The sequence below is a fragment of the Osmerus mordax genome, chromosome 9, assembly GCF_038355195.1.
Source record: "Osmerus mordax isolate fOsmMor3 chromosome 9, fOsmMor3.pri, whole genome shotgun sequence".
In the NCBI taxonomy this organism is placed as follows: domain Eukaryota; kingdom Metazoa; phylum Chordata; class Actinopteri; order Osmeriformes; family Osmeridae; genus Osmerus; species Osmerus mordax.
Window position 1 is genome coordinate 13272819 of NC_090058.1, and position 12503 is coordinate 13285321.

The 12503-nt window shown below is 41.7% G+C and overlaps 2 protein-coding genes across 2 annotated transcripts; both read left to right on the top strand.

The window, feature by feature from the left end:
- Positions 1 to 1316: 1316 nt before the first annotated feature.
- LOC136948960 (activator of 90 kDa heat shock protein ATPase homolog 1-like) lies at positions 1317 to 5749 on the top strand. Its single transcript, XM_067243121.1, has 9 exons — positions 1317 to 1498; positions 2200 to 2390; positions 2497 to 2579; positions 2765 to 2882; positions 3818 to 3903; positions 4049 to 4174; positions 4634 to 4735; positions 4852 to 4903; positions 5219 to 5749. Exons 1-9 carry the CDS (start codon positions 1419 to 1421, stop codon positions 5389 to 5391), a joined length of 1011 nt encoding a protein of 336 aa, XP_067099222.1. The 5' UTR covers positions 1317 to 1418; the 3' UTR covers positions 5392 to 5749.
- Positions 5750 to 8415: 2666 nt separating this feature from the next.
- si:dkey-177p2.18 (phospholipase B1, membrane-associated) lies at positions 8416 to 12339 on the top strand. The gene is made up of 16 exons (XM_067243343.1): positions 8416 to 8467; positions 8608 to 8660; positions 8755 to 8863; positions 8939 to 8997; positions 9148 to 9215; positions 9492 to 9535; positions 9653 to 9773; positions 10132 to 10183; positions 10266 to 10346; positions 10449 to 10514; positions 10784 to 10875; positions 11086 to 11167; positions 11529 to 11630; positions 11707 to 11802; positions 11898 to 11969; positions 12072 to 12339. Exons 1-16 carry the CDS (start codon positions 8416 to 8418, stop codon positions 12177 to 12179), a joined length of 1257 nt encoding a protein of 418 aa, XP_067099444.1. The 3' UTR covers positions 12180 to 12339.
- Positions 12340 to 12503: the final 164 nt, after the last annotated feature.

Sequence of the window (12503 nt, forward strand, 5' to 3'; positions counted from 1 at the left end):
TGGTGACAACAGCTGCGCAGAGGGGGCCCAATTGACTGTCACGGGGCCCAAAATTGGATGGATATATCAGTAACCATGGCAACCATAGCTGTTTCGATTGTATTCACTAGGTGCATGTGTAGCCGGTGTAGATCAGTTAAACTCACTCCTCAGGTATGTATACAGATCACCCGCGCCAGCAAATCGCTAGCTTTTCGTTGGCGTAGCTGGTGTTCGCGCATGGGATGTCGGAGGTGGTGGGTTAGGTCCCTGGTGCGAACGTCAGGCGAGTGTACAGTACCTCCGACGTGGTCGCGGCCACGTCTGTTACACATATTTACCAAGGAAATATTGAGAGGCAAGGCCAAAAATGACTTACCTGCGGAACTGAATAATATGTTAAGAATCTTACGGATAAACATAGCTCAACCTATGTAGAAATAGCTATAACATCCTGCCTACCTGGTAGCTAGCCTAATTGGGCTACAAGTGGTGGTTTCAGCATTAGGTTGACTAGAATTTGTATATTTAAAAGCCACAATCGATGTTTGAACTAATGACCACATATAGTTTCAGGCTATACATTTTTTGCAATCCATAAACTCAGGCCATGTTAGTCAATTCAACGATTGTTTTTGTGAGCAACATTAACAACCTCATGATACTCATCATCATTAATATCTATCAATACATAAATAAAATGATTCAAAGATGAAATTACTGGAATATTTTCCTTCTTGTGTGATCCACAAAAGAATAATTCAGTTCAATGAAACAGCTCACCTCACCACTGCAGCCTCGATCCGTGTCCGCGACCGCCAGCGAGAGAGGAACTACCGGTCACAAATGGTTGGTAGGATGAAAATAGCCTGGTGGAACAGCTCAATATTTAGCTTCCGGTTAACACTCCAAAAGACTAGCCTACGTTTTAACAATCTACCATTTAGGGTAATTTGTCTAGTTTGTACCTTTTACTCGTCGTTGTAACGAGTTGTGCATTTTTGGATGCTCCCATCCCCTGCGAAACACGCACGCACGCACACATACTAGGTGATGGAATGACTGCCAAGGAAGGGCAGAGCATGTAAAATGTACAAAAGCAAGCGTTCCCATCAAATAGCACCAAATTCCGCTTTATAATTGAGATTGTCCTAAATAATGTAACGTAGATAAAAGGCTAGTAATAAAAATTGTCAGGAATGCATCAGACAATATACAGTATTTTATCAGAGGAGTGTGTGGAACTCAATCTTCGGAAACAACTGGGTGGGTACATTTAGTGCGTAGAACATATTTCCGTTTCCAGAAAATTCTACAGCACATCGGCAGCTAACGAGAGTAGGAAACGGGCCTGTCAGTCAGTCGTTAACGGTTACCGGTGGCGCGGTCTGCTCTCTCTTCCAACGATACTACAAGTGTGAGGCTACAGTTATCTAACTATGGCAAAGTGGGGAGAAGGGGACCCTCGTTGGATTGTGGAGGAGAGAGCAGACGCGACTAATGTCAACAATTGGCACTGGTGAGTTATCTCGTTAGCAAGCTAACTTGGTTCACTAAACAGCTACATCAATGTAACAGGACAGTCAGCTATCAAGTCATCCATGATAGCTAGTTATCTTTGTGTTTTAGCTTGCGAACCAGCAATACAATACTGCAAAACAATTAGAAGCATTGGTCAGAGTTACTGTTGTGTATTTTATTAATCTAGTCTATATCGCAAGCCAACACTAGCTAGCTAAAGCTAATTTCCTAGCCTGCTAAATTATTTGTGGTATCTGAGCCAGCATTTACTAGTGTTTACCAGATTAATGTAAAATAGCTAAATAGCTAAATGTATCAGATCACTGACGAGAATAGGTTAATGAATACACTTCAAGGTTATTCATGTAAGATAGTAACTTAGCATACCTGTCAGTCCCTCAATAAGGCTGGTTTCAGCATACTAGCTAAGGTAGCAATGCTAAATGGGTAGTTAGCCTACAGCCAACATTTAATTTCGAAAAAAGATCATCGTCCAAATAATTCTCAAATGTACTCATAATTATAATATACTAGTGTAGGTCATAGGTTGCAGTGTGATATATTGAGGCTCCTTTTTAAACAATTGAGAACTTGAGTATGTATCTCAGTAGTAAAGAAAAAAGGTGCCAGCAAATATGGGTTTGGGTCTTTATTAGAGTAGATTGTTGCCATCTATACACATGTTATTTGATTTTGCAGGACTGAACGTGATGCTACTAACTGGTCTTCAGATAAACTCAAATCCCTTCTGATGGGCGTGAGAGTGGAGAATGAGGAGGGTAGTGGTGAAGTGACTGAGGTCAGCAAGGTTGAAGGGGAGGCCTCTATCAACAATCGCAAAGGGAAGCTTATCTTCTTCTATGAGTGGAACCTGCAGGCTACGTGGACAGGTGTGTGTCTGGGAGGAAGGGTTGGCAAACAAAAAAACTGTTTTTGTACATACTGCTTATGGAGATTGCTATCTGCCCAGAATCCTAAGTTATGTTTGTCCATCAGGAGAGTCAAAAACGGGAGTCAAGTACAAAGGCAGCATTGATGTACCAAACCTGTCTGACGAGAATGACATGGAAGACCTTGACGTGAGTCGAGTTGAGGACACAAAACAAATGTATTGATTTGAGCTCACTGCTAGGTGCTTCAGTAAGGGATCTACACAGCCTAGCACAGGGAGATGGGCAGTACCAACAACCTTGTATGTATTTTCTAAAAAGTCTCAAGATGTGTCAACCAAACCTTTGCTGTTTGTTTCTTGGTTTTGTGGTAGATAAGTGTGTCGCTGAGCAAAGATGAGCCGGACACTCCTCTGCTGGCTCTGATGAGAAGCACAGGAACAGAGAAGATCCGCACAGTGCTTGGGAGCTACGTCGGCTATCTAAAAACAGGTGAGACTGTCCACAATGTCCATATCTGTCTGTGGTGACACGCAATGTTCCTTGGCATTCATAGCTCCTCATATAACCCAGGATGTGTATAGCTCAGTATAGGGATGTGTGTAGCCCAGTGGTAGAGCATGTGGATGGGTATAGCTCAGTGGTAGAGCATGAGGATGGATATAGCTCAGTGGTAGAGCATGTGGATGGGTATAGCTCAGTGGTAGAGCATGAGGATGGGTATAGCTCAGTGGTAGAGCATGTGGATGGGTATAGCTCAGTAGTAGAGCATGTGGATGGGTATAGCTCAGTGGTAGAGCATGAGGATGGATATAGCTCAGTGGTAGAGCATGAGGATGGATATAGCTCAGTGGTAGAGCATTTGACTTCAGACAAGGAGGTTACAGAGTTAAATCCCCCAAACCAATACGTTGCTGTGGATAAAAGCGTGTGCTAAATGAAGACATTATTCCATAATATACCTGGTGCTGTGAACTAGGGGTCGACCGATATGCGTTTTTCAGGACCGATGCCGATACAGATGATTTCAGATCAAGTACACCGATAACCGATATATGTCTAGTGTAAAAATGAGAATTATCTCAAAATTAATTATAAAAAGGCCTCTGACAAAGACTCTTTAAAACATTTTTTAACCATATCTTTAATTCTGAGAACTGTTAATAATAACCACATAAAAAGTGCAGGGAGCATCCAGCTTCATTCTGTAAACATTTTGGAAAACTTAAAGAAGTAAATTTAAACTACAACAAGCAACAAATTAACAAATAATGAAAAAAAAAAGAAAAACATATATTATATCGGAAAATCGGTTTTGAAAATGAATGATACGGATAACCATAAAAATGCTTAATAACGGCGCCTATAATCGGCCACGCCGATAATCTATCCACCCCTACTGTGAACGTCCCGCTGTGTCGTTGCAGAGTTCACTCAGGGCATGATCCTGCCCACGGCCAATGGCATGTTCCAGCATACCTCACAGCCCAGAGCCAGCGTGAACAAAACTCAGGTTGGTGCAGCTAATCTCAGCATCAGAGGGTACTTACTCTAAGTCGCTGTGGATAAGAGCGTCTGCTAAATGTAAATGTAATGTAAATATTCTTACTAACCATGCTGCATGTGTACTCCAACCACTGTGTCCTGTACTGTAACAGATTGGCACCAGCAGCTCCACCCCCTCTGCCCACGCCGGGGTGAAGATCCCCACCTGTAAATTCAGCCTGAAAGAGACATTCCTTACTTCTCCACAGGAGCTGTACAGAGTATTCCTCAACCAGGAGGTGAGATGCACCTTCACACACCTGTACTGTGCCAGTCCACAGTTCACTGCAAGTCAGGAAGGAAACCCTGGAAGTTAAGAATGGTGATCGACTGGCTGGGAAATCATGGATGTTCATGAAACCTAATGTTCTCATAGGCTTACCGATATGTAACACCTTTTCTCATAGGCCTGCATGGGTAGACATAGTTGCATGTTCATAGGTCAGATGTGTTCAAAGCCATAACTAATACTCAGTTTAAGAAAGGGGTAATGGAAATCCCTTTGTCAAAAGGGTTGGGAATCCAGAGATATTCTCTTAGTGTGAAATATTTGGGACATTGAGACATATCTTTGAATTGGTCTTGTCAGTGTGTGTAGATATTCAATTGAATCACTCTCTGTGTAGATGGTTCAGTTGAATCAGTCTGTGTGTAGATGGTTCATTTGAATCTGTGTGTGTGCTTGCGTGCATGTGTAGATGGTTCAGGCATTCACCCACGCTGCTGCGATTGTGGAGGCAGAGAAGGGTGGAAGATTCCGTATGCTGGATGGGAACGTGATTGGTGAATTCCAGGATCTGGTAAGAACATTTTCCTGTCCAATAAGATCATAAATGGCTCTTATCTTCACCTCTCCTGGTACATCTCTCTCCTGATACACCACCTAGTAGACATCTCTCCTGTTCCTATTGTTCAGGTGCCTGAGGAGAGGATAGTTATGAAGTGGAGATACAACACCTGGCCAAGTGGTAAGTTGTGTTGTTGATTTGAAGATGTTGTCTTATAAACATTTTGCATTTGAGATAGGAAAGGGCAACAATAACAACACCATATCATCAGAAGGATCAAATATTGTAGTTGTAATGGTATTGTTGCACTGTGTCTGGAAAAAATACTGACAGTTCCTTGACATTATTGTACATTGCTTTGGATAAGTGTCTACTAAATGGATAAGATGTAATAAACACCATGTACATTTCAGTCTCCCATGCTTGGTCACACATCAAGCATGCACATCCAAAACCCCTTAACGTGACCTCTCCTCTGACCGTAACGTTCTTCAGAGCATTATGCGACGGTGACCCTGAGCTTGTCGGACCGCGGCAGTGAGACGGAGCTGGCCCTGTGCTGCCGGGGTGTCCCCGAGAGCGAGGAGGAGAGGACCAGGGAGGGGTGGCAGAGACACTACTTTGACTCCATCAAACAGACTTTTGGATACGGTGCACGGCTCTACTGAAGACCATTATTGTATTATGTGTTTTGGGGGGGACGGGGGAACAGGGGGGGGTAGGGTTAATGCGCAACATTTCTAACTGAAAGGTTATGGTATTGATTAAAGCGCAAAAAGACAGTAGCTGTATATAAATAAAGTATTTGAATTTTAGAGGTAATTTCCCACTGCTGTAAGGAACATAAGGAGCTTTGTCTCAAAAGCAGCAGAGGGAAGACCGACATGATTCAAACCACTAAATGAATTGGTCTCAAGATTTAGATATTGAGTTATTACAGGGAACAATAGTTTGGTTGTTGGTTTTTGTTTGATCAAAATGTCATGCTTGTTATTTTGAAAATAAATGTTATTTTTACTCATCTTTCATCTTTGAAACGAACCATGTTAAATTACACGTTCAAAGAGCATAAATGTTCTGTTTATGAGACTGGTCTCTGAATTTGGAACATCTTAAAGGATTGTCACCTTTTCAGACTAGTTTGGTCAGAAAGTGCTGTAAGGATGGAAAGAGCTTTCAAGGGGGCTTTGAAAGGTAAATATTTATATTTGAAGCTTCGATTGGCCTTCAGGTGTCTCCATTTAACAACAAATGATCAGCAGTACTATGGTTTGCATCATCTGTCAGTAATTTGTTGGAAAATTATTAAATTGTTGAAATGAACTGGTCTGTGCATATTCTTTATTCTGTGGGTCTACAGTTTGCTTAAATACTTGGACCCCTCATTTGAATCATTAAGAACACTATTTAAATATTTAGAATGTCATGTAACAGATTGTTTTGTTGCAGCCCCAGTGGACAAATGATCCATCTGTAATCAGATATACTCCACTTAAGAAAAACAACAATGTTTCAACAGCATAATCCAACTAGGGAAAGCAACAAAAATGATAAATCCTTAAATGTCTTCCTTGGTTGGTTAATGGTTCATATTTTCTCCATTTGGGTATTTACAAATGGCAAATTTTTGTTCATAGTTTAAAAGTTTACAATACAATGTTATTTATTTTCAGCAATATTGGCAACAGAGCCTCTCACATTCACAATAATGTTCTCACATTTTACTTATCATAAACAAATCACATTTACTTTTACAATGCCACACTGGCATTACAAGTAATTGGCTCTCACATGAATAAATAAACAAATGTATAATTAAAAAGACATGTCATTGTAGGGTTTAGATGTTACCTAAGCAATAACAGATGACTGTTCTCGTCACAGATTAGCTCCCAAGCAGATAAACAAATCTGAGTCCATGTCCTGAAAAACAGTGTGACATTATCCAATACCAAGCACTTCAACAGGGCAACACATATGGGATCCTGCTCTGAAGTCAGAAACACTGCATGTTCATGTTCAGAGGGAAATACCTACTCTGGAGCTGTTGTTGTTTGACTTCTCTCCAGCGTCATGCTGTTTGGCAGCAAGATCCTGCTGTTTCCTTATGCAAGGGGCCAGATGCAATTAAGAACAACACATTCATTTAACAAGCACTTTAAACCACAGTGATGTACTGAGGGGATTTGAACCTGTGACCTCTAAGTCTGCCATCTAATTTTCTAACCACTGAGCTATACCCATTCCAAATTCAGATTTCAGGTCAACAGGGATTGACTGTATACTATGATGGTTTCTCTTACCTAAATAGCCACTTTCCCTTGGGTCTCACTCTGGGTTGACATGGATCGAACATGCTCAGTAATGTTCTTCAGGAAGTCAAAGAGCTTTTCTGACTCCACACACTGCTTCCTGTACAGACACCAAATTAATAGGTAGAAGTATTCAAATCAAATGTTATTTGTATTTTACATGTCACAGAGGGCTCCAAAGATACCCACAGATCACATGGTTAGGCCAAGGGGGTTGATACTTACATGTGAGCGATGGACAAGACTCTACTGCGCTTCGACTGGGTGATCACCCAGGTCTTCGTCAGCAGTGATGCCACAAACAGTTCCACAGCCCGTGCTGATGTCCGTAGTTAAAGACAGTGGTACGCTACATCAGTGGCGTAGGTTTCTTACCTACGCTCACGTATGATGAAACCTAAGCTTATGTATAACCAAATCGACGCCCCCGTGTTACACATTACTGATGCTTATCCACATCAACTTCACCAGACAGATGACAGAAACCCAATTGAACTAATTGACCGAGTAAACATTTAACAGGCCTAAAGGATACATATTATCACAGGAACTGCAGCAGCTATTTTCCCCACCTCAGTATCTCTCTGCATCATTTTTTTAATGCGACCCTGCATGGAGAGAGGACATGGTCACCTGGAGAAAGTACTTTTCTGTTAAGAGTCTGGCCTAAAGGTTTGGTTACTTACAGGTGGGAAGCGCACGTTGTATTTTTTCTTCTGTCTAGGCATTTTCAAATGAAAGCTCCAGTATAAGGTTACATTTTTTAAACATTAGGCGACACTTTGTCCAGTTCTCTATTTGTTTACCTTTCATAGCTGAAGAAGACGTTCTGAACTCACGCGCGGGGGTTGACCTTCCCCCTCCGCTCCCTGACCCTAACCATGACCCCGTTTAAAAACTAACTGCGTATTTTTTATTTAATTAAATCTAAATGCTGCCTTATTGAAAATGAATTCCAAATTGATTCACAAATAATCCCAACATCCGAATCCCTATAAATGTACACAGGTGTAAACAGAAATTCTAATAGCGCCTCCCGAAAGTCACCATAGGCCACCCGTCCATGCTGGGGTTCCTCGAGCGACTTCACCTGATTCAGACGACTTTAAATTTATTGTGTAAATGTTAATGTAGTTTATTTTCATTAGTGCTACTATATATTTTTGTGTCAGTCGTTTAGTTGTTTTTATTACTTATCATTTTTATTGGTATAATTCCCATAACGAGTGTTTGCTAATCTGATGTTTTCAGAAATGTTATCACCACGTTAATGATCATACAACTATTATAATCTCACAGAGGGCCCTAAATAAGGCTCAAGGTTCTCAATATAAGTCGCCTCAATACAATTACACTCACTTTTTTCTTGCTGGTGGAGATATGATCATTGGTGCTGTAGTGTTCGTTGCCTGTGTTGCCTCCTGTGTCCATGGTAAGATTTAGCTTATTTAGTATAGAGAATAAGACTATCATAATCAGTACTAATATAACATAATTTTCTGTAAACACAGTCTGTAATTAAGACACGGACAGACTTCACTCCAGCATCTGTGCTTACATGTATTTTTTTAGGCAATAACTGGAGGGAGGAGGACAACCAGGTGCTGTGTGCTGAGGAGAAGCAGGTATCCCTTTCATTGTGTCCAAACTGAAGACACCGTCCATATTAGAAATGCCTTGCATGTACTACAGTGGTCACCTTGGTCTCTGCATCGACAGTTGGAAAAGACCAGAGCCCAGCAGCATGGAGAGACCAGAGACCGGCAGTTATTCCACCCTGTGTTCCAGTGCCCAGACATGAGCCCTTCCCCCTCGATCCCCACATCAGGTTAGACTGACTACAAGGCATCTGCAACATCAACAATAAATACATTCAATTGAATATGTGCTCATTTATTTACAGTTGAATATGTGAAAGCGGCTGATATCAAAGTCATTGCAGCTTTGGGAGATTCCCTGACTGTAAGTATAATGTGATTTTATGAGTGCAATGCATGAGAGCATACAATGATAAGTAATGAGTTAATAAAAGTGTCAGTATTTACATTTGTTGTGCTTCGCCAGTCCCTTATTTTATTAAATGGATCAGCATACTCTACACTATTGTTGCAGACCGCTATTGCTGCTAATGGATCCACAATTCTATCAGTTCCAATTGAACATCGTCACCTGTCATGGAGGTAAGGAGCTTCCCGTCTGCTCATTGGTCAGGAGCATGACACTTCCTGTCTCACTGGTCAGTAGCATGACATTTGGAAAAGGGGTTGATCAAACAGAAATATAAATGGACAAAAACATGTTTCTAAGTTTATGAGCGTTCTGTTCCAGCATGTAATTCTTGTTGTTGTTGATGCTGATCTGTGGGTATCTGTGAAGCCCTGTATGAAATTGCATGCAAAAAGGACTATACAAATTAGATTTGATTTGACTGCAATTCTTCAACTTGTTTTGAGCAGCATTGGAGGGCATGGGACATACAGTGACATCATCACCCTTGCAAGTATGTTATGGTTTATCCCCATTTTCACAATAGAAGTTAGAAAACTCAAATAATGCCAACAATAACTGCCAAATCTCTACACAACTCCCCCCGGTAAATAATTATTTCTGGTTACAGATATTGTCAAACTCTTTAACCCCAAAGTGCTGGGCCCAGCTCCTGTGAGCACTGTCAATGGATACCCCTCCACCATCAACCAGACAGGCTTCAACTTTGCTGTCACTGGGCATAATTCTCTGTGAGGGACTGGTACACAACATTACTGGCTGTCTGGTACACAACATTACTGACTGTCTGCAAACCAATGGTAGCGGAGGAAGCAACAACCTAAAACTATTGCTTTATGAGTACTTATTGTTAACAATATAAATGTTATTGAACCAATATAGTTTCTAATGCATATCTGATGTGTCCAGACAAGATGGTCTCTCTTGTAAAACACCTGTTTGCATGTTTGGTCCAAAGATCACCTTTATTTCACTCTACCACAGAGATTAATGACTAGATATACTGATGGTACTGATTAGTGAACTATTTGAGGTGAGTCTTGGGCGACACAGTTTGTCACAAACTAATCTCACAGTTTCCTCTCACAGAAACGTATCTGAGCAGACAAGACACATGATCGACACATTCAGATCCTACCCTGTAAGCCAGAAGTCTTTATAAACCTTGATAAGTGTTTCCGAATTTTTTTTACTTCAACACACTTTATACTGTATATCTCCAGGGCCTGAACTTTGAAGAAGATTGGAAGCTGGCAACGATACTAATTGGAATGAATGATATCTGCGATTATTGTAAAAATAAAGTAAGATATTTGGTATCTCTCACAGAATCACCATTCATCCATCCATCATTTAAATGTCAATGTATGTCCACGTGGAGTAATTACACACTTTACTGTCCAAAGACTCTCTTCTCCCCAGACAACTTCATCCACTACATGACAGAGTCTTTGGAAATGATGATGGCTGAGGTAGGATCCCTCATGCAACAGTGTCTCTGGGGCTGTCAGGTCCAAAGCTAAACATGAGGTGCCCGAGGCTTTGATCTCTGTAAAAAAAAAAAAACACACACACAATTATTTATTTCAAATGTTGTCCTGTGACAGTCAGATATAAACAATTCTGTGGTTGGACCTCAGTAAGATGCTGGATGGGGCCTGCTGGCTCTACTGTTTCTGAGACCATAGAGGGTGGCTGGGTGTGATCCTGTGGCCTGTGTGCTGTCTGCGTGCTGCTGCAGGTCCCCAGGCTGATAGTGAACGTGGCGCAGATCTTCCCCATGCAGCCCCTCAGGGAGGTTCAGAGGCCCACCCTGGGCTGTCAGCTGCAGAAGTACCCTCCCTCTCTCTCACCTCCACTTTAAATTGTTTCACATTTAGACATTCCATTTAGACCTCTTGATGGGAGTTAGTTACAGTAGTGTGGATGTGTGACGAATACAAGAACAGTTATAATTCAACGCTGACAGAAGCATTGGGCAGGTTTGCTTTATTTTCAGCAGAGCATTTTGTAATCGAGGATGCTGTCATATCCTTTTCACAGGAGCTTCTGCTCCTGCCTGGTGTTACCTGAAGAGAACTCACCTGAGCTCAAGGAGCTTATAGAGGTCAACCGTGAGTTCCAGGTGTGTGTGTATGTGTGTTTGTAGTGAGACCAGGTGTGTATGCCTGGTGTGTGTGTTTGGTGTGGCCAGTTGTGTCTGTTGCGGTGTGTGTGAGGTATGGATGTGTAGTTTGTGAGGTTTGTATGTGTGGTGTGTGTGAGGTATATAGCCTGTGTGTGAGGTGTGCCTGGTGTGACATGTGTGGGTTGTGTGTGGTGTGTGTGAGGCATGCGTGTAGTGCATGTAAAGTATGTGTGAGATGTGTGGTGTATGGTGTGTGGTAAAGCCCTCCATCCAGGTGTCCAGCCTGTAGATGTCCAGTTACTCTCACATTTAAACCTCTTTGGTTTCTTTCTTGTTTTTGATTTATCTTTGTATCCAGAGGAAACTGAAAAAACTTTTGCACAGTGATCGTTTCTTCCGGAAGGACTTTGCAGTGGTCCTGCAGCCATATCTAGAGAACGCTCTACCCCCGAGGCTTCCAGTATGTTCTAAACAAAAAGCTTTTCATATTTCTATGATCTGTCAACTTCTCCTGACTTGTTTTCTCTTTATTAAAGGACGGGACTATTGACTTGAGCTTCTTTAGCCCTGACTGTTTTCACTTCACTATTAAAGGACATGAGGAGCTGGCCAAGGGGCTGTGGAACAACATGGTAACTTTACAATCAACATGAAATACATCAACTGTTCACATACAAAACCGTCTCTGTTGCATTGTGTGATTTTGCTCACTATAATTTTGCTTCAGTTTCAACCAGACGGCAAGAAAGGGCTGATTATGAGCTTCACAGACCCTGTTGAACTCATCTGCCCACCTGAGGTACACCAACAGAAAATATCAAGTGTGGTAATTAAATGTACAGTGAGCAATGATGTCTGGGATTTCTCTAATGTGATCTGTTATGTGGTTGCGATGCTCCAGGATCATCCTTACATCTACACACGACCCAAGTCTGCTGCCGCCACCCCCTGCCTGGGCTCCATGGTGATCCTGACTGGACTGTTTCTTACCGAGGTCTCTCTGCACTGAGAGAATGGATTTCCTTTATTGTCATACAATACAACAAAATTGATTGGCAATCCTAATGGAGCATTCACACATCAAACCGCAATGAATTAAATAAATGTACTGTAATTGGACATATAGCATAACCAGTAAAACAATACGATATTAAACAGTGGGCCTACAATAGCAGTAATATTACATTTGCAGATATTTGTGTTGTGTCAGCGTTGGTGTTTGGCAGTGTTCAGTTCTGGTGTGGCTGTGGGGTTAGAAGCTGTTCTGAAGTCTGTCAGTCCTTGATTGGATGAACCCGAAGCATCTACCAGAGTGCAGCAAGTCAGACAAATG

Coding starts and splice junctions, on each gene's coding strand:
- LOC136948960 (XM_067243121.1), top strand. CDS start 1,419: ATGGCAAAGTGGGGAGAAGGGGACCCTCGTTGGATTGTGGAGGAGAGA. Junction 1,499..2,199: donor AATGTCAACAATTGGCACTG/GTGAGTTATCTC, acceptor TTGATTTTGCAG/GACTGAACGTGATGCTACTA. Junction 4,736..4,851: donor TTGGTGAATTCCAGGATCTG/GTAAGAACATTT, acceptor CCTATTGTTCAG/GTGCCTGAGGAGAGGATAGT.
- si:dkey-177p2.18 (XM_067243343.1), top strand. CDS start 8,416: ATGATCATTGGTGCTGTAGTGTTCGTTGCCTGTGTTGCCTCCTGTGTC. Junction 10,347..10,448: donor GCGATTATTGTAAAAATAAA/GTAAGATATTTG, acceptor TACTGTCCAAAG/ACTCTCTTCTCCCCAGACAA. Junction 11,803..11,897: donor AGGGGCTGTGGAACAACATG/GTAACTTTACAA, acceptor ATTTTGCTTCAG/TTTCAACCAGACGGCAAGAA.